At 42.9% G+C, this 27,365-nt stretch overlaps 1 protein-coding gene across 7 annotated transcripts in view; it reads left to right on the top strand.

Moving 5' to 3' along the window:
* The window catches only part of l3mbtl3 (L3MBTL histone methyl-lysine binding protein 3), a 188,813-nt gene that overhangs the window by 47,061 nt on the left and 114,387 nt on the right, over positions 1-27,365 (top strand). For all 7 annotated transcript variants that reach the window (XM_068025130.1, XM_068025140.1, XM_068025119.1 and 4 more), the window contains 6 exons: positions 3,170-3,269; positions 5,444-5,538; positions 6,593-6,697; positions 9,868-10,003; positions 21,695-21,786; positions 25,904-26,055. In XM_068025130.1, the coding sequence (XP_067881231.1) occupies positions 3,170-3,269; positions 5,444-5,538; positions 6,593-6,697; positions 9,868-10,003; positions 21,695-21,786; positions 25,904-26,055 (680 nt within the window). The remainder of the gene's footprint in view (positions 1-3,169; positions 3,270-5,443; positions 5,539-6,592; positions 6,698-9,867; positions 10,004-21,694; positions 21,787-25,903; positions 26,056-27,365) is intronic.

Raw genomic sequence — 27,365 nt, 5'->3', positions numbered from 1 at the left:
ATGTTGTTTGAAAGCCACCTGTGCTGGAGGCCACCTGTGGGTTGGGCTCAGTAGGCAGCGGAGCCCTTTGTGATCTGCGGAAAATGATTACTGAGAAGCCACGTGTCAAGGTTTGTGGAGGTCAGGAGGTCGTCCCTCTGTTTAGAGTTTGGTCATTGTTTTCAGTTTTAGTTGTGGTGTGAACTGTTTGAAGACAGTTGGTGTTTTCTTGCCAAGGAGAAAAGAAGCCACCCAGCTCACCACCTTTCTACCTTTTTGAAGAAATCCTACCAAGATCCAGTGGGGGGGGGGAAAAAATCCCTGGTGCCGCATAGCTCTTGAGGAGCTGGAAAAAAATCCTGCAATTCAAGTGTGTGCAAGCAGAAAAACCTTGATGCCACATTTCTCCTAGAAAGCTTACTGGAATAATTCCCAACATCTCCTGAACGGACTGCTTCTGAAAGGATCCCAGTGACCCGTTTCCGTATACCAAGATACCAGACCAAAATGGGACAACTGACTTTCTTCCATATCATCTTTTTCATCCAGAATTAGCAAATATTGGCTAAAATTGTCTTTTTTTTGTAATCGACCTTTGGAGAGTGAATTTCTGTATTTTTTCCAACGTGTGTCTATGTGAGTGTAATTGGAGAATTTATAAAAAAGGGAACTTTCATATTTTTTAATCGTTGTGTTAATACTTTGCGTCATTACTGGTTACGTTTTGTTTTATAATAAATTGATAATTTTGTTTATTAAAGAAACTTGGTTGGTGTATTTTGTTCCGGAATTTTTAAAAAATGAGTATATGATTGGCTGTATCGGTAACTGGGTAAACATTTAAATAGGTGTAGTGACCTGTGGAGAAGTGGAACTAGAAAAGACAGTGCACTCCTCCCGCCTTGGTCATAACACCATCAGAACTTCAGCTTGGCACACATTGGGCTGAATTTTATGAGCCCTTCGTTGGGGGTCGTGGCTGAGAAAACTCTTCTGGAAGAGGCCTGCCATGACCTCCGGCCCCGAAAAGGCCCTGCTGTATTTTACCGGCAGCGGTGAGGCCTCGGTGTGGCGAGAGGCGGGGCCTTCAATTTATTATGCAAATGAGATAAAAATGAAAGCATAATTACCTACCTGGTAGCAACGGCCGTCCCATGCCAATATTCCGGCAGCCAGCCCACACTCCCACTCCTTCGGAACTCTGTTCGAAGTTCCGAGGCGTGACGCTGGTGGGGAGGAGGGAGGAGTGAAAATTTCAGGGCGGCGGGTGGTGGAGAGGGGAGAACTATTGTAATTGGTTGTGAGGATGATGGAAAGGGGTTGAAGGGCAAAGGTAATGAGGTTTTGGTTGTTGGGGCGTGTGGGGGATGTTCAGGTTAGGAATTAACTTTATTTTGGATGGGATAGGCCCAAAAACAAACATTGGGGGTGTTGGGAGAAGGGATTCCAGCTTTTATTTAGTTTTTCACACACATTTCCTACTAATGTCCCTGTAAAATTTCACTTGTTACTGCAGGGCTTGAAGCCCTTTAAAAATGGCGCCTGTGCGGTGGTGCCAGATGCCATTTCCGGGGACGGAGCAGCAGCCCCTGATGACTTAGAGGGGGCGGCTGTTCCGCTGCCTCCATTTAAATGAGTACCCGCACGAAACATCGCGAGGGCTCAGCGATGGCGCATCAGCGCCTGAAGACCACCGAAAGTAGAGCGCACCGCCGCAATTTGTGGCGCGCTTATAAATTTCAGCCCGTTTTCTCTGGTATTAACAGTATCAAAAGATAAATGTGAAAAAATATATGAACAAGTTGGAAGTGGTAATGGACTTTTTATTTTATTCATTTCCACTGGTGCTCTTGATCCTTGCTGCTGTCATGAAGCGTGAATAGGAATAATGGAATATTGCTTGTTAAAGGCTGATTGGAGTAAACTTGATGCAGAATTTGGGGGAGGGGACGAAAAGGATTTTACGCATCATCCATATTGAAGATCAAAAGAAAAATTACGTTGATAGTGTTCCAGACTTCCTTGTCTTTTGATTAAAGTTTGTTATTTATTAGCACTGCAACTCATGAATGTGTAATCCTGTGCGCTGGGTTAGGCAGAATTTCAGCTATTGTTAGTGGTCAAGACTAAAGTTGCATAGTAAATATCAAAGCTGGAGCTGCATGTTTAAAAAAAAAATATTCTCCAGTATGAAAATCTAGTTTACAGTAAGTTCTTTTTAAAAATAAATTTCAGTTTGAAAACATTTTAACACTCGAACTGCTTTTTGAATTTCTATTTGTTATTAATGACTTGTTCGCACTGAACCAAGGCAAAGACATTCAATGGCAAGCAAAAAATTAAATATTATAAAAATTGAAAAATGCATGTTTTACTTATCAATAGACTTTAAATTGTATTTTTTAAAAGTGCATCCAAATATGGTATGAAGTTGTCGACATGATTTGGAGTAAAGACAGACTTTGAGAGGGTGGCGGGCAGAGCATTGCGTAGCCTGCTGTAAGTCCTTGATGAGAATCCCTAGCTATTTTGAGGGCTGCACTTCATTTGTTTAATGCCAGTGAGCTGCAAGCACTGAACAAGCGCTCAGACAGCTCGCTGATCAGGGTGGCAGGAAATCCGGCAGCTCTGCTCTGGTGTCATGCCATCAATCTGTTAAAGGGGAAAAAAGCAATTGTGGAGGTGGGGGAGTGCAGATGGGCTGGCAACTGGCTTGAAGAGTTTTGTAGGACCAGTTTTCTGAGTAGCCTGCACTGGTTCCTTTAAGGCTGTTCTTCATAGTGCATTCTCCACATATTTGTACCACAAATTTACATTAGGACCTCAGATACTGCTGTAGGTAATTTCTGCTACTGCCCTGTTCCTGCTTGGCAGAGGGCCTAAAAATTGGGACCGTTGTGTATTTTGATTACGTGGTGCTTATGGGGAGGAGTGCATTGATTTTCCCAACTTATTTGGCGTGACTGAGCTTGCCTAGGAGCAGTGTGGTCAAGGGATTGAGTTTGCTTGTTTGTTCCGGTTTCTGAGGATTGGGTTGCATCTTGGATTAGGGAGGGGGAGACTCTGCTTACTAATGGTCATGTCATTTAGGGTTGCTGACCTGCAAGGTCAGTGGAACCCTCGAAGCGAAATAAAGTGGTACAGTGTAATTCAGTGACTGATTGAACAGAATGTTGTTTATGCAATTTAGGAAGAGAAACAAGGAGAGCTGAAGATGCTGAAGGTACCTCAGAACAACCACGTCCGAGCACGGAGAAAAAGAAAAGGAGATTCTGGATTATTGAAACAAAGTAAGTTAGTATGCAGCGAAATAATGCACAAAAATATTCTAGAACTACTAACATGCCAAGCCACTGCTGCTACTTGGGGTTTCTAATGTGTAGTCAACTTGAAACTGGTTTAGAAATGAAGACAAAAACAGAACATGTTTTGGAAAATCCAAGCTGTATTATTTTTTCCCAGTTTAAAATGATTTTTACTTTGGAGTCATTTGTATCTCCCATCTGCTTGCTGAAAAAAATAAAGTTTCAACTAATAAAAGAGCTAATTATACAAAGTCACATTCTAGATCGGTCAAGATGATCAGAATTGAATGTGTGCTCACATTGTTATGACCATTGTTATAACATGTAAGAAATGTGTCTAGGGGTCTTTTGCTGTCTTTTTCTGGTCTTTTTGTAACAGGGTTTAATTTTAAACACGCTGTTTTGAGCTCCCTCTTTGTGAATCCTTGTTCACAGTTTTCCGATTATAAGACAAAGAAATCAATTCACACAGGCATTCTCGGGTTTAAAGAAGAAAGGTGAAATTTTATTAAAACTTAAAAGACTTGAACGCTAATACAGTTCATGCCTACAGATATATGATGCGCCCACACTAGCATGCACAAGCGATACACACATGCAAATAGGGACAGAAAAGAGCAGAAGAAAAGATAAGTAGAACAGTTTGAGGCAACGTCTTGTTACTGTTTCTGGAGCTCGCTCTAGTCCTTGATTGAAGATATGGTCTTGCGTTTCATTGGGGCCCAGTAGTCATCTTAAAACCTTCCTCATGTAGGAAACCTTTCTCTCTTTGAGTTTCACATATTTTCACAAGGTTCAGTTCCATGGGAAAGAGATGGAAGCAGGCAGAGAGGGTTGTGCTTCAGTTCCAGGAGCACAGCCACCTTCACTCCGTGAGCACACGGCTTTTTGAGTTCAAATCCTTTGTTGGAAATTCAAATTCAAAAACTCCAGCTAGCTAGTCAGGTGACTAAAACTGGTCTGACCACTTGTGTATTGGGGTAGCAACTGCTGTGTCCCCATTGTTTCAACGTTGTCTGGTACAATGCAAATGTCCTTCCAATCAGGGCTTGCAATTTTAAGTTTATGTTCGTGTGGCGAAATAATGTGTGCCTCAGTCTTGGCAGGTGGGGGGTTTGCCTGATACTGTTTACTGGTTTCGGTGATTTAGTTGATGTGGTCAAGATTATGGGGAAAAAAGAAGACTCATATGGATGTTTTCTATATGGAAGAAAACAACACCTTTTCATAGATTTGGTTTGATCAACTTTATGCAGTTTCCTGATATATAATTGGCTTTAAACCCAGTCAGGTAGAACAACAAGGGAGAGGAGCAGCGAGCTTTTTTATTCCTTGCTGTTTATACTAGTAAATATAAGTTACTAACAAACACAAATTTGCAGTTGTTGTGTAAAACTGCAGTTTATAATCTTCGTTGTATTGGCTCTTACTGGACCTGCAGCAGAACATGCTTTAAACAAAAAATTAAACAAGAAGATCCAATTTGAAGTGGGGCTTGTCTCTGCTAACAGAGAAAATGTGGAAAGTTGGTGTCATAGATTTAATAATATCTAGTAATAGAACTGTTTTTAGCAATATGTAACTTTTTTTTAGGTCAACTTGGTTTTCTAACTATAGTAAAATAAAAAGTTAGGCTGTTAGACAGGTAGCCTGAGTTCACTACTAAACCTTGATTGATATTCAGGGGGTAATTTTAACCTATGTCGCTCGACAGGAAACTCTCAGGGTTAGATGGAACGCTGGCTTTACACCCCACCCAATATGAGAGTAAAATCAGGAAGGGTGTGACGGTTTACATTAAAATTGACCCACTTTGTGACCCAGCTTTGCTGGTATTTGAGACAGTAGGTGGAGCATTTTGTGCTAATTTGGCACTCTGTTGTGGAGTGGATGGAAGAACATGAGGAGCAATGAAAAAAATACACTCTGGGCCGGGCTGAACTCTCACACATGTGATTTTTGTCATTAGACAATCGAATGGTTCTTATGGCAACCACTTCATGGCATGAATATAGAATCTTTATTCACAATTTAAAAAGCAGTAGGCATGTAGTTCATTTTAGTGTAATTTATTTCTGTTTTGAAGGACTTGACAAAGTAAGTTTATAGGTATCAAACCCATATTTGCAAAACCTATGTTTTATGCCATTTTTCTGCAGCTTTAACTTTTGGTGGAAAGAGAAAAGCCTGGTGTTGGGCATCTTATTTGGAAGAGGAAAAAGCTGTTGTGGCACCTACTAAGCTTTTTAAAGAGGTTAGTTTCAAGATATATGATTGTTAAATTGTACATCAGTGTCATGCAGTAGAATGTGACATTGCATGTTGAGTGGCAAAATGGTATACCATGTTTACACATTCCCCATCCCCAAAATGTGACCCTAACATTTTGTAGGCTTGGTGTCTCAATGCATCCTGTAAATAACTGCATCTGTGAATACATAACCACATTGAGCACAAATAGCTCCTTTGCCTGCAGCAAATCGATTTCATTAGGTACTCTCACTACTGGCATGTAAAAGTGTAAAGCCACCCTCTCTCTCAGTAAAAACAAAGCCCTCACAGATATTTTGGTGATTCTGCAGTCAATCAATAATAGCTGACATTAAAATATTTAACTACGTGGAACGAGGGCTGATACAGGATGTAAATCCAATGCAGAGCCTTCAGTGTTTGAAATGCTGAAATGGAAATTTATTCCATAGAAAGGAAACAAGTGAGTGATACAAGTCGTCTGTGGTGCTGAAATAGCTATGGGTGAAGTTGAAAGAGATGCAAGGTATTAGGAGACTTGACACTCAACATGACCAATCACTGGGAAGCAGCAGTCAAAGAGATTGCTGGCCTACATAGAGTAAAAGGTTCAGTAAAAGTTGGACAAAAGTTATACTTAAACTATGTAGTTCTTTGGTCAGACTTTACCTCGAGTAATGTGTCCACTGAGGCACAAGGAAACATTCAAGTCTTTGTGGGGACGGGTAGGTGGGGATGGGGTGGAGGACGGGTAAAGGAGGAACTGCGAGACCAATCTCTCTCTCAAGATTTTTGTCCCTCCACCTCCCTCTCCTTTAGGGCTCTCGTAAAAGCCTACATGTTTGAGCAAGCTTTAGGTCATCTGCTCTGATACTTTCTTTGGGTTGGTGTATGTTTTTGTTTGATTATGCGCCTTTGAAATGTTTCACCACTTTTTCCTAGAGCAATAATAACAATCTCTGGTTCAGGACATTTTTTGCTTCTGTAGTTCAGAAAAAGTATTTTAGGCAGGTAAAGTACATTTTTTTTTCTTAATCTTATATTTCATTTTATTCTAGTGCCAGTCATTTCCACAGAGCAAAAATGGATTTAAAGTTGGAATGAAACTTGAAGGGATTGACCCTGAACATCCATCCATGTACTGTGTTCTTACTGTGGCTGAGGTCTGTCTTCAAATATCATCAGTTGATAACGTATCTAGAAATAGAAAAGTATATTGGTACACATAGTAGAGGAGAAAGCTGGGCGTAATTGCAAGGCCCATTTTTAAAACATTTGTGAAGTTGCATTTCAGTTCTAATTAGGTCTTGTCACATTTCACTGCCTTCAGGTTATTTTATTTTTAAGCAGTGATAGAGAGTTGCTAGAATTTTGTGTCATATTACAGTTAGGAAGTAAAGATTCAATAAATTGCTGTATTTCAACCTGTTCTACTTGTGCAATAATCCCTTTACAATTTTCATTTGCCATGGAAATAGAAAACATTATTTTTAAATCTAGCTCTAGGGTTTTATGGAGCTCTTACATTTCTGGGATCATGTTTTCCAAAATTATTTCAAACTTAACAAGCTCTGGCCTGCCACGATTCACGCCCTTTGCAACTGTAGAGGATTATGCTGATGTGGTGTACATACAGGCCTTATTTCAATTTTTGCATTATTATTAAGTGTAGTGCACTGGCAAGTGTTCATTTGCTGCAGTTTCTGATGTATGTATGTTATATGTACTGAAAATTACATATTTGTGACATTTTGGATGGAAATCCCATCCCAGTTGACCAGTCTGTTTGCAGTATAAATTAATTAAACTTGTCCCTATATGTTCTTAAGTCATCTTTTGATGGAGTGGCAAACTGTAGATTACAGTATCCTTGGATTGGGGTATCTAAACAGTAATTGGTAATTTTATTTAAAGGAACACAATATAACATTTCCCAATGCTTTTACCTTATACAATGGACATATTTTTGGTTGAGACTGTCATCATAAATTGAAGATTGCTCTATCAATCTCCCTCAATGTCCACAGTGTCCTCTTTCATTGAGGATATTGAATGGTTTCAGCCCTAGATTTATCCAGAGATGTTCATGTTCTCTGTTGACTAGTAGCAGATATACTTTAATGGGATAGATGTCTGCTAATTATATATTTTTCAATTTTTATTCTTTTCACCCATACTTCTGTAGATCACACCTTCTTGTGGCCTGGCAAAATACCATTGATATTCTCCCACTGGAGAAAGTTGAATTGGAATGTTAGCCGTGGCAAGCATTTGAACCCAGGGCCCAGACATTGGAGTTCATCGGTCTGTTGGACTTCTGATGAACAATTTTTATTGATGGCAAATAAATATAATAGTTGTTTGAAGGTACTGTACAGAAAAGGGCTGCATTTTTCTTGAAATTGGTATTTGCATATATGTAAGAAAGCGTATTAAAACAAGGAAGCTATTGAGGGAGGCCAGAGCAAAGGCCCATAACTTTAAAATTAAAGCTATGCAGTTCAGGGGTGATGTCAGGAAGCACTCCTTCACACAAAGGGTAGTGGAAATCTGGAATTCGTCCCACCTCAATAAAAAAGCTGTTGAGGCTAGGTTAGTTGAAAATTTCAAAATTGATATTGATAGGTTTCTGTTCGGCAAAGGTATTAAGGTTTACGGAACCAAGGTGGGTCAATTAAGTTCAGATATAAATCAGCCATGATCTAATTGAATGGCAGAACAGGCGCAAGGGGCTGATTGGCCTACTCCTGTTCCTATGCTCGTACTTTTTATTAAGTTATAACACTTTTTTAAATTAAAACCAAACACTTTTCTGATATAACAGAAAAAGACCAATTAACGCAGAAATAACTTGCTTTCTTGTATGAAAATATTTTTTATCTTTGCAACATGACTTTTATTCGCAAAAGCAAAGCAATAAATTATTTAAGGTACAGTGTGGCCCTTCACTTTACTGAAGGGAATAGGACTAGATGCTTTTTGATAGACTAAATGATACTAGTGCTTAAAGGCTTAATTTATGAGGTTGCAAAACTTTGGCTTGTGTTTCCTTTGACATAGAAGATTGAGGGGTGATCTAAACACGATGTTTAAATGATAAAAGGATTTGATAGGGTAGATAAAGAGAAATTATTCCCTCTGGTGGGAAATCAAAAAGGGGGGCATAACCTTGAAATTAGTGATAGCCCATTCAGGAGTAAAATCAGGACTATTTCAGTCCTGCTAATCTGAACCTAATTTCAAATTGGCACCCTGACTGAGACGGCTGCTGAGTTTGGAGCCAGCAGTCTGAAACTGAAATGTAGCCAGTAAACTGGAGCTGTGGTGGGTAACAGGAGTGAAGTACAGTGCAGGGTCTGGGTCTAAGATCGAACTGGGGCCATGGTTGAATGTAGTGAGGGAGGGATCTTGGTGCTTGAACCACAGAGCTCACTCAGGGTGCGAAGGACTCAAGGACAGCTAAAACTTTACTCCTGCACATGTCGGACATTCCAGAGGTATGGGTATAGCCTTGACAATTTGCACATGATGTAAGGAAGCAGAGGGATGCCAAGCAGCATGCAGATGACAAGAGTCAGAGGCCCTTCATATACCTGGAGTTTTGGTACACAGGTTTTGCGAAGATAAGATCCTACTGTAATTAGAAGGATGAGCCTTGAAATAGCTGCCAGGCCACCGCACTGCCAGATGTGTCGTCGGGAAGGATTCCCACCCAACAGATTGCTTCACTGCTGACCATATTTTAAAAACCTGGGCTTTGGAATATTAGCATAAAGTGGACTATTGATCACACCATTAGGCCAATCAGCCCCTTGGGTTGATGGGGGTGGCGAGCGAGAGAGGCAGGTCGTTTTGGCAACAAATGAACTTCTATTGCAAAGAAGAATCCTTCTTATGTTGCCACTTTCTTTAGTCTGATTGATTTCCATTCAGAAAGTGGCAAGGTGGGCCGTGTATGTAATGCTGCCAAGCAAAATATACCTGTATCACGCAGGCCTACTTTGTTTTAAGGTCAAAAAAGGTGGAACTGTTGGGATTTCTGGTGGGTGATGTTCTTACCAGTTCCATTTTCTTGTCTGACATCAATGCGGGGGTCGGGGGGTGGTTACAGATTCAAGCAGTACCTGAACCCCCTCCTCATGGAGTGTGACAATTTAGGATGAAACAGGCAGAGACCTGATGGAACTAGGTTCCATTCCAAATTCCTTTCCCCCTCCTTCCCTGCCCCTTTGCACAGTTTTATGATTTGGTGTAATTTCATCTTAAAAGATCATTTAAATGGTACATTTTTGATATGCTCAATGTGTGATTTACAAATAAGCTAACCTTGCAGGTGTGTGGCTACAGAATAAGGCTCCACTTTGACAAATACTCTGATTGCTATGACTTCTGGGTAAATGCAGACTCCTCAGATATTCACCCTGTGGGATGGTGTGAGAAAACTGGACATAAGCTTAACCCTCCCAAAGGTAAGTTCCAAACCAATTTCAGATATGTTTTTGTGGATTATTTGCAAGTCATTAAAATTACTATCAAACATGGGGAAAGTTGTTGTTGACCACAAATATTCGCATTAACTGCTCTTTCAAATAAAAGTTTAACCTGACTGTTTGTTTGATGACCGACAAGCCAGTATGTAGTGAAAAGTCTTGAATGGGTAGCATGGAACACCAAAGAAGAGCAAGAAAACATGATAGGTTGTTGGTTTGTTATTTTCTTCACAGCTGAGTTTCAGTCTCAAGCCATATAGCTGTTATGAACATATGAACAAGGATAGGAAAAGACCATGCTGTTCATCCTGCCCCATCCCACAGGGTGAAAGTGCACATACCGTTAAACCTATGCTCTACTTTCAATGTGAGTACTTCTGTGGAATACTTCACAAGTTCACCATTAATAATCTCACTCTTTTTGCTAATGTTTGTTAATCCATTTTTGGTGTGCTAAGCAATAAGCAGGCATTTGATTAGATTTTAATACACTACAAATTTGAATTCTTTTAAAGTGCTGAGTTGGGGGTTCTGTTTCTGGCTGTAAGTATAAAAATCAGGTTTTGTACTGCGGGACATTGCAGTGTTTGCATAGTTGCAGAGTCTAGCTGTGAATATGTAACAATGTCTGTATTTTAGAAAAAAGATTACAGACCACTTCTCATTGTATGCGCTAAAATTGCCTAAGTTTGCTGCTGGAATTTCCACATATGCTGTTTCAGGACAGCCAGATTCCAAAGGAACCAAGTGTTTGATGACAGGACTGGGTAAATGCAGACTCATCATATGTTCACCCTGTGGGATGGTGTGAGAAAACTGGACATTAGCTTAACCCTCCCAATGGATTAACAAACATTAGCAAAAAGAGTGAAATTATTCATGGCAAACTTGTGTAGTATTCCACAGATGTACTCAAATTGAAAATAGAGCATTGGTTTGATGTTGTGTGCACTTTCACCAGGGCTAAGTGTTGGATCCCTTTCTGTTTGTGATATATATTAATGATTTGGACTTAAATATGGGAGGCATGATTGGGAAATGTACTGATGACACAAAAATTGTTCGTGTAGTTGATAGTGAAGAGGAAAGCTGTAGACTCCAAAATGATATCAGTGGTTTGGTTGAGTGGGCGGAAAAGTGGCAAATGGACTTCAATCCGGAGAAGTGTGAGATAATGAATTTGAGGAGGGCAAACAAAGCAAGGGAATACACAATAAATGGGAGGATATTGAGAGGGTAGAATAAGTGAAAGACCTTGGGACCATGTCCACAGTCCCTGAAGGTAGCAGGACAGGTAGATAGAGTGGTGAAGAAGGCATATGGAATGTTTTGCTTTATTACCCGAGGTATAGAATACAAAAGCAGGGATGTAATGCTGGAACTGTATAAGACGCTGGTACTGTATAGGCCACAGCTGGAGTATTGCATGCAGTTCTGATCACCACATTACAGAAGGACATAATTGCTGTGGAGAGAGTACAGAGGAGATTTACAAGAATGTTGCCAGGGCTCAAAAGTTGCAGCTATGAGGAAAGATTGGATCGGCTAGGGCTGTTTCCTTAGAAAAGTGGAGGCTGAGGGGTTAATTGAGGTGTGCAAAATTATGAGGAGCCTAGATAGAGTAGACCGGAAGGACCTGTTTCCCCTAGCAGAGAGGTCATTTACCAGGGAGCACAGATTCAAGGTGATTGGTAGAAGGATTAGAGGGAACATGAGGAAAAACTTTTTTCACCCAGAGGGTAGTGGGTATCTGGAATTCCCTTCCCAGATCGATATTGGAGGCAGAAACCCTCAACTCTTTTAAAAGGTACCTGGACCTGCACCTGAGAGCTTGTGGTTGCCCGACCACCCCCCCCACCCAATCTGCCTCCATTAAGAATGGATGTGGGCACGTTGGAGGTTTTGTTACCCTTTTGTTTTCATTTTAATGCCCCCCCTGCCTGCCCTGGAGGGTTAAAATTGTCACCAGTGTTTCTGCAGACTTTCTGAATATTTGTTCAGCTTGAACAGAAAAATAAGAGGAACTCGCATGGATTTTTTTAAAGGAATGAAAATTATTGAAGATTTTTGTGAACAGGAATTTAATGACTCAGTGTTTCTGCTGCACCTAGATTGAAAATGGAATGTAATTGGGAGGAGGAAGAAATCATAGATGGATTTCTATTTTGTGAACTTATTGATGTTTGAGATGCGCACAAATGGAATTCATAGATTCTTGTTTTATAAAGTGTCGTGGCCAGGTGGAATAAATTACTTACGAAAATTGGTTAAATTGTGAAATATTGAAATTGACAGGTTTCTATTAATGGACTAATAAATGGTTCTCAATGGAAATATTCTGAATAAATGGTTGAATATAGAGTCATACAGCACAGAAATCGGCCCTTTGGCCTGCCGTGTCCACACCAGCCATCAAGCACCTATCATTCTAATCCCATTTTCCAGCACTTGGCCCGTAGCCTTGTATGCTATGGCGTTTCAAGTGCTCATCTAAATACTTCTTAAATGTTGTGAGAGTTCCTGCCTCTACCACCCCTTCAGGCAGTGCATTCCAGATTCCAACCACCCTCTGGGTGATAATTTTTTTCTCCAATCCCCTCTAAACCTCCTGCCCCTTACCTTAAATTTATGCCCCCTGGTTATTGACACCTCCGCTAAGGGAAAAGGTTTCTTCGTATCTCTATCTATGCCCCTCATAATTTTTTTATACCTCAATCAGGTCCCCCCTCCGCCTTCTCTGCTCTAAGAAAAACAACCCTAGCCTATCCAGTCTCTCTTCATAGCTGAAATGCTCCAGCCCAGGCAACATCCTAGTGAATCTCCTCTGCACCCTCTCCAGTGCAATCACATCCTTCCTATAGTCTGGCGACCAGAACTGTACACAGTACTCTAGCTGTGACCTAACTAGCGTTTTATACAGCTCCATCATAACCTCCCTGCTCTTATATTCTATGCCTCGGCTAATAAAGGCAAGTATCCCATCTACCTTCCTAACCACTTTTATCTACCTGTGCTGCTGCCTTCAGTGATCTATGGACAAGTACAGCAAAGTCCCTCTGACCCTCTACTTCCTAGGGTCCTACCATACATTGTATATTCCCTTGCCTTGTTAGTTCTCCCAAAATGCATCACCTCACACTTCTCAGGATTAAATTCCATTTGCCACTGCTCCGCCCATCTTACTAGCCCATCTATATCGTCCTGTAATCTAGGGCTTTCCTCCCCACTATTTACAACACCACCAATTTTCGTGTCATCTGCGAACTGACTGAGCATAGCTCCTATATTCACATTTAAATCATTAACGTACACTACAAACAGCAAGGGTCCCAGCACCAATCCTTGCGGTACACCACTGGTTACAGGCTTCCAATTGCAAAAACAACCCTTGCCCATCACCCTCTGCCTTCTGCCACTAAGCAATTTTGGATCCAATTTGTCAAATTACCCTGGATCCCATGGGCTCTTACCTTTTTGACCAATCTCCCATGCGGGACCTTATCAAAAGCCTTACTGAAGTCCATGTAGACTACATCAACTGCTTTACCCTCATCTACACAGCTAGTCACTTCCTCGAAAAATTCAATCAAATTTGTTAGACATGATCTCCCCCTGACAAAGCCATGCTGACTATCCTTGGTTAACCCCTGCCTCTCCAAGTGGAGATTAATCCTGTCCCTCAGAATATTTTCCAATAGTTTCCCTGCCACTGATGTTAGACTCAGTGGCCTGTAATTACCTGGTTTATCCCTGCTACCCTTAAATAATGGGCCTCATTCGCTGTCCTCCAATCCTCTGGCACCTCTCCTGCGGCCAGAGAGGATTTGAAAATTTGTGTCAGAGTCCCTGCAAATCTTCTCCCTTGCCTCACATAGCAGCCTGGGATGCATCTCATCTGGGCCTGGGGATTTATCCACTTTTAAGTCTGCTAAAACCGTTAATACCTCCTCCTTTTCAATGCTAATTTGTTCAAGTATATCACAATCCCCCTCCCTGATCTCTACACCTACATCGTCCTTCTCCATAGTGAACACAGATGAAAAGTAATCATTTAAAACCTCAACAATATCCTCCGGCTCTACACATAGATTGCCACTTTGGTCCCTAATGGGCCCTGGTTTCCTGGTTATCCTCTTGCCCTTAATATACTTATAAAACATCTTGGGATTTTCCTTTATCTTGCCCACCAGTGTTTTTTCATGTCCCCTCTTCGCTCTCCTAATTACTTCAAGTACCCCCTGCACTTACTATATACTCCTCTAGGGCCAAATTCCCAACACCAAGGAACAGAAAGAAGCAAGCAGATAAGGATAGGAACACTGTGCACAGGGGACAACATGGAGTATAATTCACAGTTTTATTTGGTTATTGAGTGAAACAACAAAATAGTTTCTGCGAATCTGATGATAAAGCGTCTTCCTGATAACATTTTTATTAGGATAAGAACAAAAGGGAAAGAATATGAAGGTTTGATTTTGGAATTATCGCCATAGCAAGTACATTAGATCAAATGCTGTTTAGTAGGATATACAGATGTAATTTAAAAATAATAAAAGCAAAATACTGCGGATACTGAAAATCTGAAATAAAAATAAGAAATGCTGGAAATACTCAGCAGGTCTGGCAGCATCTGTGGAGAGAGAAGCAGAATTAACGTTTTAGATCAGTGACCCTTCTTCAGAACTAGCAGATATTAGAAATATGAAAGGTTTTAAGCAAGTAAAGTGGGGGTGGGGCAAGAGATAACAAAGGAGAAGGTGTAGATAGGACAAGGTAATGGAGCAAAGGCAAACAATATGTTAATGGTGTGTTGAAAGACAAAGCATTAGTACAGATGGGGTGTTAATGGACTGAAAACTGAACAGCCACAAGCACAAACATGAAAAAAAACAGTGGGTAGGCAAACTGAACAAACTGAAATAAAATCAAATAAACACAAAAAGTATAAAAAAGAAAGAAGGAAAACTAATTAAAAATAAACGTAAACCTGTCATGCTCTGAAATGATTGAACTTAATGTTCAGTCCGGCAGGCTGTATTCTGCCTAATCGGAAAATGAGATACCGTTCCTCAAGCTTGTGTTAATGTTCACTGGAACACTACAGCAATCCCAGGACAGAGATGTGAGCATGAGAGAAGGGGGGAGTGTTGAAATGGCAAGCAACTGGAAGCTCGGGGTCATGCTTTCGGACTGAGCAGAGATGTTCCGCAAAGCAGTCACCCAGTCTGCATTTGGTCTCCACAGTGTAGAGGAGACCACATTGTGAGCAGCGAATACAGTATACTACTTTGAAAGAAGTACAAGTAAATCGCTGCTTCACCTGAAAGGAGTGTTTGGGGCCTGGGATAGTCAGGAGAGAGGAGGTAAATGGGCAGGTATTACACCTTCTGCGATTGCAGGGGAAGGTGCCATGGGAAGGGGATGAGGTGGTGGGGGTAATGGAGGAGTGGACCAGGGTGTCGCGGAGGGAATGATCCCTTCGGAATGCTGACAGGGGAAGGGAGGGGAAGATGCGTTTGGTAGCAGCATCATGCTGGAGGTGGCGAAAATGACGGAGTATGATCCTTTGGATATGGAGGCTGATGGGTGGAAAGTGAGGACAAGGGGAACCTTGTCTTGGTTCTGGGAGGGAGGGGAAGGGGTGAGGGTAGAGGTGCGGGAAATGGGCTGGACACTGTTGAGGGCCCTGTCAACCACAGTGGGGGGGAATCCTTGGTTGAGGATTAAATATATTAAAAATAACAAAGACTGGGCTGAATTTTCAGGTCCTGCCAGGGGCAGAAACGGAGGCGTGCCGGGGATAAAAATAACAGCGTTGTCCTGCGTGCTGGTTTCTTGTTGCCATTCCCGGTGCCACTGAGTTTCACCAAGGCAGGGGGAGGGTTGCTTCGAAAACCTGCCCAATCCATTATTAGCTGTAATTAAGATTAGCTACGAGCTTGTTGAGTGCCATGTTCAGATTTTAGCGGGGGCGCAGGGGCTGCACGCTGTGTCCGGGGCAGAGCAGGTACACTGAAGAGGATATATAGCAGGGACAGAATGGAGCAGAGGGCAACATGGCCATTGGCACACAGGTTGCGGAGTGAATGGTCAGTGCAGAAGGGTTGTCACTTTGTTGACATTGCAGGGGTATTAGGTGCAAGGCTGTTAAACACAATTGGGAGGCCATCTGAGCACAAGGAAGACAGCAGCTGGCAATGGGAGCGTGACACTCATTCTGGGTCCAGTGGCGATGAGGCGCAACATCCTTCGCAAGGCAGCGCCTCAAGTATCGGGAGGGCAGAGGAAAGGGACGAAAGACAGGAAGGCAATGGGGGTCATGCCCTCAGCATAGGATCTACTGCCAAAGGTGGAGCCACCTGGAGATGACCAAGAACCAGTTCCAGAGGAGACTGCGTCTCTCCAGGCAGATAGACAGAGATTTGTGCCCTCAGCATGGAAGACCTCATACCTTTCAGCACTGCACGCCATGTCCTGCCAGTCAAAGTCAATGTGGCCTTGAACTTCTTCGCCTCTGGCTCCTTCCAAGGATCAGCTGAAGATCTTGGTGGCATCTCGCAAACAGCAGCACACTACTGCATCTTGCACGTCACTGAGGTCCTTTTTGCGAAAGCTGGTCAGTACATACAATTTAAGACAGATGGGGCCTTGCAGGCACAGGCATTGAGTGTCACCTCCATTGCTGGACTCACCCAGGTGTAGGGTGTTGCTGATTGCACTCGTGGCCATCAAGGCACCGAGTGACCGACCAGTGAGATTCATCAACAGGAAGGGCTTCTACTCCCTCAATGTTCAACTGGTCTGCGACCACAACAAGAGTTTTCTGCATGCGGCGCTTACTGCCCCGGCCACTGCTATGACTCGTTAATCCTCAGCCGCAGCTCTTTATTCCACCCCCAATCTCCGTAGACGGATTCTAGGGGACAAGGGATATCCCTTGAAGAGTTGGTTTTTCACTGCTCTACGAGAACCCAACACAGAGGTGCGACAGCCAAAGCCATTTGCTCACGAGGACAACCATTGACTAGGCCATAGGACTTCTGAAGATACAGTTCTGGTGCTTGGACCAGTCGGATGGCGCCCTGTAGTACACTCCTGCAAGAGTCTCGCGTATTGTGGTGGTCTGCTGCACTCTCCATAACATGGACCTTGAAGAGGGCAAAGTGCTGGATTCACACAGCTTATCTGAGGAAGATACAGAACACAGGTGCTCCGGCTGCACAGGGCTCGACAGTCTCATCAGGATGCCATTAACATCAGGGATCATCTGAACCAGGCACATTTCAGCTGACCTGCTGTGACCCAGGAGGAAGAGCATGGTACGGAACTCACTTTGAGATGCCTGTGAAAACACTTCCATTGATGATGCAGCCTCAAACAGATCAACTTCTACCGCCTAATGAAGGATGCACATCTGCCCAGAGGTTTCACTATCACTGTTCACTGACCTTTGCTCCCATCACCACTTTATCTCTCTTCCTGTCCTGCCACTAATAAAAGGAGGCTCACATGTCTGACTTTATGTGTCAATGTTTACATGGTGCTCAGAAAGATGAACAGTGCACAGTTACATGTGAAGCAAACTCCAGTGACCTACGTCTTGCTCTGCCCAATGCGGTGGCCTCCGCTCTCAGCCACTTCTACGCGGTGCTCTCCTTGTGGCCTCAGGAGGTGGAGGTAGCCTGGTCGCTTGAGCTGAGAAGCACGTGGCGGTAATCCTCGTCATGACAGTGCCAGTGGGGGCACCTCCAGAGGCTGCTGCACTGCCATCAATGTAGGGGCAGCCTCTGTCACTGGGCCCTGCTGCACAGATGTCCTTCAGTCAGAGGGGCAAGGAGGCCGCTGATCATGGCGCCCGCTGAGGGGTGGCACACTCATCCTCCTTGGTGATTGCCTTAGCCCTTAACTGGCACTGGGATGGCTGGAGGGGAGCACCAACTGGGATGCAACTGGTATCACCTCCAAACATCTCAGTGCCACTAACCAGTCAAGGTTACACAATGTGGCATCCTGTGTACGTCAGTGTGCACTCATATGGCTCTCCATGAGTTGGCCACTCTCCGTGGAGGAGCTCATGCGCTGAAATCCCTGAGTCATGAAGATGAACATGAGCTGGATGGACTCCTCCGTTCTCAGCCTAAGACTGCACACTGCCTCAGGGAATACTGACATGTGGGAGCACATCTGATGCTGCTGGTCTAAGTGGAGCCTCATTTCCTGTGACTCCCAAGGCCCTGCATCTGTACCAAGATGAGCAGGGCTGTGTCTGTCTTCCATCCTCCAAGGGGGACTGCTTACTGCTGCCTCTGCCTCTGTCACCTCCTCCTGTACACTCGTCATGTGCTCATCACCCAGTGCACACAAGGATCCACCGAAGTGATTGTATCTGTGCTGCTGGAGGGTGTGCTTGGCCCGGTGATGGTACAGGAATTGGACTTTGTGCCTCGATGTCAGCATCTGTGGGAGACACAGGTAGAGCTCTTAATAACTAGCCTTGGAGAGCAGAAGTCTCTGTAGTGCTTAGGCTTCCCAATGTAGTTCAGTTTTTGGCATCCTATTGGATGGACTGGAGTTCAATGGACCCCCTTAATCTGCACATTCCAGTTTCTATTCGCCCTCTCCACCAGTGCTCTATCTCGCCTTCCCCAACTTGCTCACGGTCTGCGACCCTGGTGATCACCATGGCTCCCTTTTCCATTGTGGTGGTGATGTGCAGGTATGGAACCCCTCCTCCTGTCAGAGCCGTCTCACGGGCATTATGTGCCCGCTTCTCCTGCAAGGACAGAAAGAAGAGAGAGAAGGCACTGCTGGCCTCTATGGCTAATACTAATGGCTATGTAAATTAGAGGCTGTATGTATCAGTGCTGGCAGGTCCTCAACAGCACTGTGGCTCTGAGCCTTGCTGAGGGGGGAGTAAGTACCCTGGGCACACATTTCTCCCATGTTCAGAAGCAGCAGGCACCCGCAGCTGGTGTGTCTGCTGGAGGTTGAATAGCCAGAGGCCTTTCCTAAGGGTATTGCGTCACATTCACCTCACTAGAGCGAATAAGGTAATTGAACCTTCCTGCACTGTGCCCAGTTCCTGCAGACCGCACGCCATCTGCTCACTGTCTCCGCTGCATCGATGCAGGCCTGCTTTGTCCGGGAGGGCGGCCTTCTCCTGCCACCTTCTGGAAAGAAGACCTCCCTCCTTTCCCTCACTGCTTTGTGGAGGACCTCCAGGTCAGCATCCGTAAAGCAAGGGGCAGCCCTGCCCTAGGTTCCAGCCCTCTTTGTTCCCTGCTCCATCAGTAACAGCACCACAGCAATTGTTTCATGAAACGCCAGCCACAGTAATGGCTGCTGTCATGGATTTAAAACGGGCCCGTGCTCTTTCCAACCTGCCCTTCAGCCAATTAACAGTCGACCCCTGTGAAAACTAGGAGTAGTGACTGCTTCCCCCCACTGAAGGTGGGATTGAGATCCAGACCCGACATCAGTTTCCTGCCCTCAGAAGGAAAATCCTGCCTATGCCATTGCATGCACACACTACTGAATCGTGATCTCAGTGTAAAATGACCTGTTTTTGAGGTGGCATCTGCATTCATACCAGTGGATACTTGTGACATGACATTGACACCATATTTGGAATGTTTGTGCATTTTTGTCAGTTTGCTCAAGGAGCCCGGTTTTGGAGCTATAAAGGAGGATGGAGAGCACATACCTATTGTAGAGACAAAGTTTGGATTGAAGGTTGGTATGAGAAATCCTCCATCTTCTGACTTTGTAACCTTATAGCTACAACAAGCTCAATGCTGTATTTTGTTTTAGGAATATAGCTGCACAATGAAAGTGATAGTCCTGGCATAGCTGCAAATTGCAATACCCCTCAGAGTATGCAGGTTTCCTGCTCTCTGTTACTGTTCATGAAATTATGCTTTTGAGTAGGGATACAGAGGGCGAATTAAATGTTCCATATATCTGACTATTCCCATTCACCAGACTTTATTACAGCCAGGTGATTGCTATAGGCAAAATTCATAACATTCAAAAGAATCTGGATAAACTAAGATTGGCTAAAAAAAGAACCAATGAATTTATAAAGTGGCTCACTAATAAGGCGGGTCATGATGAAATGAAGCTCAACCCTTTTCAGAAGACCAGTTGGATTTTATTGTTCAATTTCATTGTAAATGCTGTTTTCTGTTGAAGTAATGCCATTTTTTTGTGAATAAGAACATAAGAAATAGGAGCAGGAGTAGACCATATGGCCCGTGAACCTGCTCCATCATTCAATATGATTGTGGCTGATCTATCTCAACTCCACTTTCCTGCCTGCTTCCCGTATCCCTTGACTCCCTGAGAGATCAAAAATCTACCTATCCCAGCCTTGAATATATTCAATGATGGAACATCTATAACCCTCTAGCATTCCAAAGATTGACAACCCTCTGAGCGAATGGATAGGGATCTGTGGATAGTAACATTTATTTTGTTTTTTACTCGTTCGTGGGATGTGGGCATTGCTGGCTAGGCCAGCATTTGTTGCCCATCCCTAATTGCCCTTCAGAAGGTGGTGGTGAGCTGCCTTCTTGAACTACTGCAGTCCTTGGGGTGTAGGTACACCAACACTGCTGTTCAGAAGGGAGTTCCAGGATTTTGGCCCAGCGACAGTGAAGGGAAGATGATTATAATCCCAAGTCAGGATGGTGTGTGGCTTGGAGGGGAACTTGCAGGTGGTGGTGTTCCCATGCATCTGCTGCCCTTGTCCCTCTAGGTGGTAGAAGTCACGGGTTTGAAAGGTGCTGTTGAAGGAGCCTTGGTGCGTTGCTGTAGTGCATCATGTAAATGGTGCACACTGCTACCATTGTGCGTCGGTGGTGAAGGGATTGAATGTTGAAGGTGGTGAATGGGGTGCCGTTCAAGTGGGCTGCTTTATCCTGGATGGTGTTGAGCTTCTTCAGTGTTGGAGATGCACCCCTTCAGGCAAGTGGAGAGTATTCCATCACACGTGCCTTGTAGATGGTGGACTGGCATTGGGGAGATGGGAGCTGAGTTACTCGCCACAGAATTCTTAGCCTTTGATCTGCTTTTGTAGCCACAGTATTTATGTGGCCGGTCCAGTTCTGGTCAATGGTAACCCCCAGGATGTTGGTGGGGGATTCAGCGATGGTAATGCCATTAAACATCAAGGGGAGATGGTCACTGCCTGGCACTTGTGTGGCGCGAATGTTACTTTTCACATATCATCCCAAGCCTGCATGTTGTCCAGATCGTGCTGCATCTGGACATGGGCTGCTTCATTATCTGAGGTGTTGTAAATGGTGCTGAACATTGTGCGATCATCAGTGAACATCCCCACTTCTGACCTTATGATGGAGAGGAGGTCATTGAGGAAGCAGCTGAAGATGGTTGGGCCTAGGCCACTACCCTGAGGAACTCCTGCACTGATATCCTTGGACTGAGATGATTGACCTCCAACTACTACAACCATCTTCCTTTGTGCTAGGTATGACTCCAGCCAGTGGAGAGTTTTCCCCCAATTCCCATTTACTCCAGTTTTGCCTGTGCCCCTTGATGCCATACTCTGTCAAATGCTGCCTTGATGTCAAGGGCAGTCACTCTCACCTCACCTCACTTTATGTTAATGTGTCTGCTTGTGAAGTTGACTGGTAATTTTATCTGTTCTAGGATACAAAGACGATGAGTTTAACTGGCCGTCATATCTGAAGATGTGCAAGGCTCAAGCTGTGCCCAAATCCCTGTTCGAAAATCAAAATACAGTAAGCACATTGCATTACTCAACATAATGAAACTGGTGAGATTCCCACAGCTATCATGCTGTAAAAATGTGGTTTCAGTTTTTGTTTGTGAATTATGTGCATTTCATGGTGAAGAATAATAATGCTGGTGAATGGAACACTTTCACTTTGAAACACCCAAGCCCCTATTTTAAAGAGTGCAAGTCCTGCAGTGGCACAGTGACGATTTTAATGACTGGGCCTCAACCGTAGCTGAGTAGGTAGCACTTTCACCTTTGGGTCGCAAGGTTCCAGGTTCAAGTCCCATTCTAGGTCTTGAGCACAAAATAAACGTTGACACTTTGATACTGAAGGAGTGCTGCACTGTCAGAGATGTCATTTTTTTCAGATTAGACGTTAAACCGAGGCCCCATCTGCCTGCTGGGGGCGGTTAAAAAATCCCATGGCAATATTTCAAAGAAGAGCAGGGGAGTTATCCTGGTGTCCTGGCAAATATTTATCCCTATCAACATCACAAAAACAGATTATCTGGTCATTATCACATTGCTGTTTGTGGGAGCTTGCTGTGCACAAATTGGCTGCTGCGTTCCCTACATTTACACAGTGACTGCACTTCAAAAGTACTTAATTGTCCTTGAGATGTCAGGTGGTCATGAAAAGCGCTATATAAATGCAAGTCTTTCTTTCTTTCACCTTAACTTTCATCTGTGTCCCTCCCCGAATGAGGCCAAGCCCACTACCTAACCAACGAGCAGGCGCAGAAGATCGCAAAGAGGAGACTGCAGCAGGGACCTATGTGCTGGGTATTCTCCAGTTGGACTTACTAAAACTCTTTGGGATAGAAATTGGAATGGGTTGCACCTGATTTTCAGGAATGAAATGAGCTCTTGAATCAGAACCACTTTTTTTGAGCTATGATTTTATGCATATGACATGGCAAATGAGCTGTAGATCAGCATTGTGCTAAGCATATATTCGGGTCATGCATAGTATTTTTTCCGGGGCAATATGTTGCTTCCAATATGTTAACATTATTTTTTTTTTGTAAATAGTATATTCAGAGAGTAGAAACTGTTTCTAAAAGGCAAGAAAAGTCAGTACTGAGTTCCATTAAAAACATTAAATAGCAAAATATGCTGTACATTTAATGTACAATACAATAACATACATTATTCGGAAATTAAGATTATTCAGACATACAAGCACATAGAAGAGTCAGAATCAGCTTCATAGCTCAATGTGTGATGGATATTAATGGCCACATGTACTACACATCCATTAATTAACTGTTTCTGGTTGATCTTTCTGCCACAACACTTTTTTTCTCCTGTTAAATCTTTAAATCTTTTACAGCAGATTACTGGGAGGGAATATTTGCGTGTTTCTCGATGAATGTTACATGCCTTAAGTATTTGAACAGTTCCAGCACCAGCCTGACACTGTCAGTGTTCTTGGAGTTTGGGGAGATTCCTTATTTTGCATGAAAACAGTGGGTGGCCATGCCACTAAGGGTGCCTGCCTTAAAACAGGAATCCCAATGCAACATGGGGTGCCATGTTTCCCTCCTCCACCCAAAGAGGTTTACAGTACTGTTACAACCAAGGTGGGAGGAATGCAATGTTTTTTTTTCTAGTTCCACTTTTCCACAGATCACAACATATATTTAAATGTGTACCCAGTTAACGATAGTCAATCTTAGATTCTATTTTTATCCCAGAATAAAGTACACCAAGCAGGATTCTTTAATAAACAACAATATTATCAGTTTATTATAAAACCAGACTTAACCAGTAATGAAGCAAATCATTAACACACAGATTGAAATATGAAAGTTCTCTTTTTATCTTAGCTCTCATGCTCTCACACACCATTTAACCAAAAAATAGAGATTTTCTCTTTAGAGCTCTGTTACAAAAAAAGAATACTTTGGCCAAATTCTTGCTAATCCTTGGGGAAAAAAAGAGAAGATATGGAAAGATGTCAGTTGTCCCTTTTTGGTATAGCATCCCAAATACGCGTAGATGGCTGTCACTGGGATCTTTCTAAACAGTTCTTTTCCGGTGACGTTGAAGATCGGTTTGGCAGGCTTTCCAGGAGAAATGCGGAACCAGGAGTTTCTGGCAGGCTTTTCAGGAGAAATGCAACATCAGTTTCTCTATTTCTTACACTTGATTCTCAGGAAGTTCTCAAAGAGATGGAAGAGGGTGCTGATGGTGACTGTTCTCCAACTGCCTTCAAAACAGTTCACATCCCAATACACTGTCCAAAGTGAAACCAAAAACAATATCTCGAGTCAAGCCTCCTGACCCCTATAAATCGTGACCTGTCACTGCTCTGTAAACATCTCCCCCAAGTCAAAAAAAACCCTTGCTGGGTATTTATCTGCAGACAGGTGACTTCCAGTAAGGGTTGTTTAGAAACCAAGTCCAAAAGACCTTCCGATGACCTCTTTTTTTTAAAAAAAAAAGCAAAGTCCAGCATCCATGGAATCCTTTTCAGTTTTCAAACCCAAGTCCTCAAATTTAACAAAAAATTGAAGCATTTTCATAACAAGTACCCCAAGGAGCCCCTTTTGCAAGGGGGCTGCAGTATGTGATCTTCCAAAAGAAAAACTTGCCCTTTTTTCCTTTTGAGGCCAAGCTATGATCCTGGCCAAGGAACTAATTGGGACCCACTTCGTATTTCGGCAGACCAGTACATCTTGGTCTCACAACTCAGGATGTGGGAGATTTCAATGGTGGGAAGCCCTATCCCTAACCTTGGCCCAGGCCCCTCTTATGCTACTGACATTGGGTAGTTAGAGGCTGCACCCCTTACGAGGGTGAATAGGAGTTCCCTCACAAGGCCAGTACCTGGGGTCTGAGCCTAAATTCCGGCCCTTCCACCGCACTTCTCGTAAAGTACAGGAGTGTGCAGGAGGAGATGTGAAACTATAGCCCCTATATGTCATGATGACCGTTTACATTCTAATATTTATGGCTGACTTTCTCACTCCTTTTGTTTAGTCCTCATCAGACAGTGCACTAACAAGAGCTACTTTAGCTGACTATCATGAGTTATTCAGTAATGTCAAGGCTGACTCACTATTGACCTTCCTTCCCCTGTAGGGAGTTGCCTGGCCTCCACATTTAACCTGGCCATGCAATACAGCTGGGATTAGGAATTCAGTGGAGATATTGACCCTGTATCTTTGTACTCAGTGGTGCTTAATATTGGTACTCCCATTTATAACTAGGGCAAATGACTCAACAAATCGTGACAAATTCCATCAACTTCTACCCTCGCCATGTGTGGCACGATTTGCTGCCTAAATACCACAGTTTTTCAAAAAGGAATCCTGGAGGCAGTGAAAGTGTTGATTTCTGAGTGTATCTAACTGACAACAAATTACTTACCCTGTTTACAGCATAGAATGTGTTGTGACACTGGCATTCTGATGCAAGTTACCTTGTTTTTATTTATTATTCCCATACCCCAGCATTTTATTTAGATAAAAATAAAATGAAACATTTTCAAGGATCACCAATGCCTATTTAATGTTTATTTGGTTAATACAGTTCGGCAATTTCAAGTATAATTCTAGGGCAAAAACTATCCTTGAATAATTGCAGCGAAACCTAAGATGAAAAGCCGAGTTTTGTGAACAGCAACTTAGTCAAGCTATTAAGGGGCATATGGTAGACTCCTACGTGGCAGTGCCAGATCTATAACCAATTTTGTTTTTATTTTTTAGAGATACAGCACTGAAACAGGCCCTTCAGCCCACCGAGTCTGTACCGACCATCAACCACCCACCTATACTAATCCTGCATTAATCCCATATTGCTATCACATCCCCATCTTCCCTCCATTCCCCAACCTATACTAGAGGCAATTTATAATGGCCAATTTACCTATCAACCTGCAAGTCTTTGGCTGTGGGAGGAAACTGGAGCACCCAGCGAAAACCCACGCGGTCACAGGGAGAACTTGCAAACTCCGCACAGGCAGTACCCAGAATTGAACCCAGATCGCTGGAGCTGTGAGGCTGCGGTGCTAACCACTGTGCTACTGTGCTTTCTTGCAATTTATAAAATAAATATAAACACGATAATGTATCGCACAATAAATATTTTTTTTAAATCCCTTTTTGTTTCAGACAATTACTCCATTAGGCTTCCGACTGGGTATGAAACTAGAAGCCGTTGATAAAAAGAATCCAGAATTCATTTGTGTGGCAACAGTGTCTGACATGGTAGATAATCGTTTCTTGGTGCATTTTGACAACTGGGATGAAAGCTATGACTACTGGTGAGCAAATCAGCTTTTGTAAATGCATGTTTTGTATCTGCTCAGTGTAAAAATGTATTTTAAAGTGTTCTAACCACTAGAGGGTGCTAATATGCCAGCTTTTATATAGAGTACGATTAATTTATTTACAAGATCACAAGAAAGGTGTAGGCGAGGAAAGGTATTGCATATCTACAGCTAATCCATATAGAATTAAAAACAACTTAGATTCTTCCAATCACTGTCTTGTAAATGAGTCTACAGTTTTTGCTTTTATCTTGGAGACCACTCCTTGCATGAAAAGTTCTTGCTAGCATTTGTGCATCGCAAGTTTTAGCATATAATGATTGGAGATTCAGCCCTTTGAGATTACTAAGTTTCACAATAATTAATTTTTAAAAAGCATTGCTAGCATCAAGAATCTTTTTTTGCTATTTTTATTTTGCTTCCAATTTATTTAAAAATCTGCATAACTACTTAAAGGAGAAATGTCACCTAATTTGCCAATTACAAATAAAGGAAGAATTTAAGACACTTGGGTTAATTTCTACAAGGACCCAATCTCCTACTGTAACTTCAAACAATCAGTAGAAACCCTGGAGAAACAGCTTGGCCATTACGCCTTTCATGAGGTTGCTGCTGAATTAATGGTGGGAGATCAAGAAAATTCCTGCAGAAGTTCTACCACCTATTGTCCATCGGGCACTCCTTGTTACCATATTTATGCTGTAAAACTGCTGATTAGTTGCAGATCAGAAGCCGATATCTTGTGTAGCCTCATGGAAGTGCATGTGCAAGTACTGGGTGTGAACCCGATCAGGCTGAGCTCTGCTGGAGTCAGTAGTCAAATAGGCTGCTGAACGTATATTGAAATACTGATGGTACAAAATATGACTGCAAGACTCCTGTTTCAACAGGGCCGAAGTTAGCATCAGCTTGGCCTCCCTCACAAACCAGCTGTGGTATTTTAAGAATATTTGTAAAAGGCAGATCATGGTTGATTAATTGAATGTTTTGATGAAATAACAGAAAGTGGATGTTATGGTTTTTCAGAAAGCATTTGACAAAGTACCACATAAAATACTGTTAACGAAATTGAGGCTCATGGAATATTATTCTTTCATGGGATGTGGCCATCATTGACAAGGCCAGCATTTGTTGCTCATCCCCAATTGGCCTTGACAAGGCAATTAAGAGCCAACCACATTTGCTGTGGGTCTGGAGTCACATGTAGGCCAGACCAGGTAAAGATGGAAGATTTCCTTCCCTATAGGACATTAGTGAACCAGATGGGTTTTTACAGCAATTGATAGTTTCAAGGCACCATTACT

This window comes from Heterodontus francisci, chromosome 3, assembly GCF_036365525.1.
Source record: "Heterodontus francisci isolate sHetFra1 chromosome 3, sHetFra1.hap1, whole genome shotgun sequence".
Lineage (NCBI taxonomy): Eukaryota > Metazoa > Chordata > Chondrichthyes > Heterodontiformes > Heterodontidae > Heterodontus > Heterodontus francisci.
The sequence above is the reverse complement of the archived record's forward strand: the minus strand, read 5'-3'. Positions and strand labels throughout refer to the sequence as shown.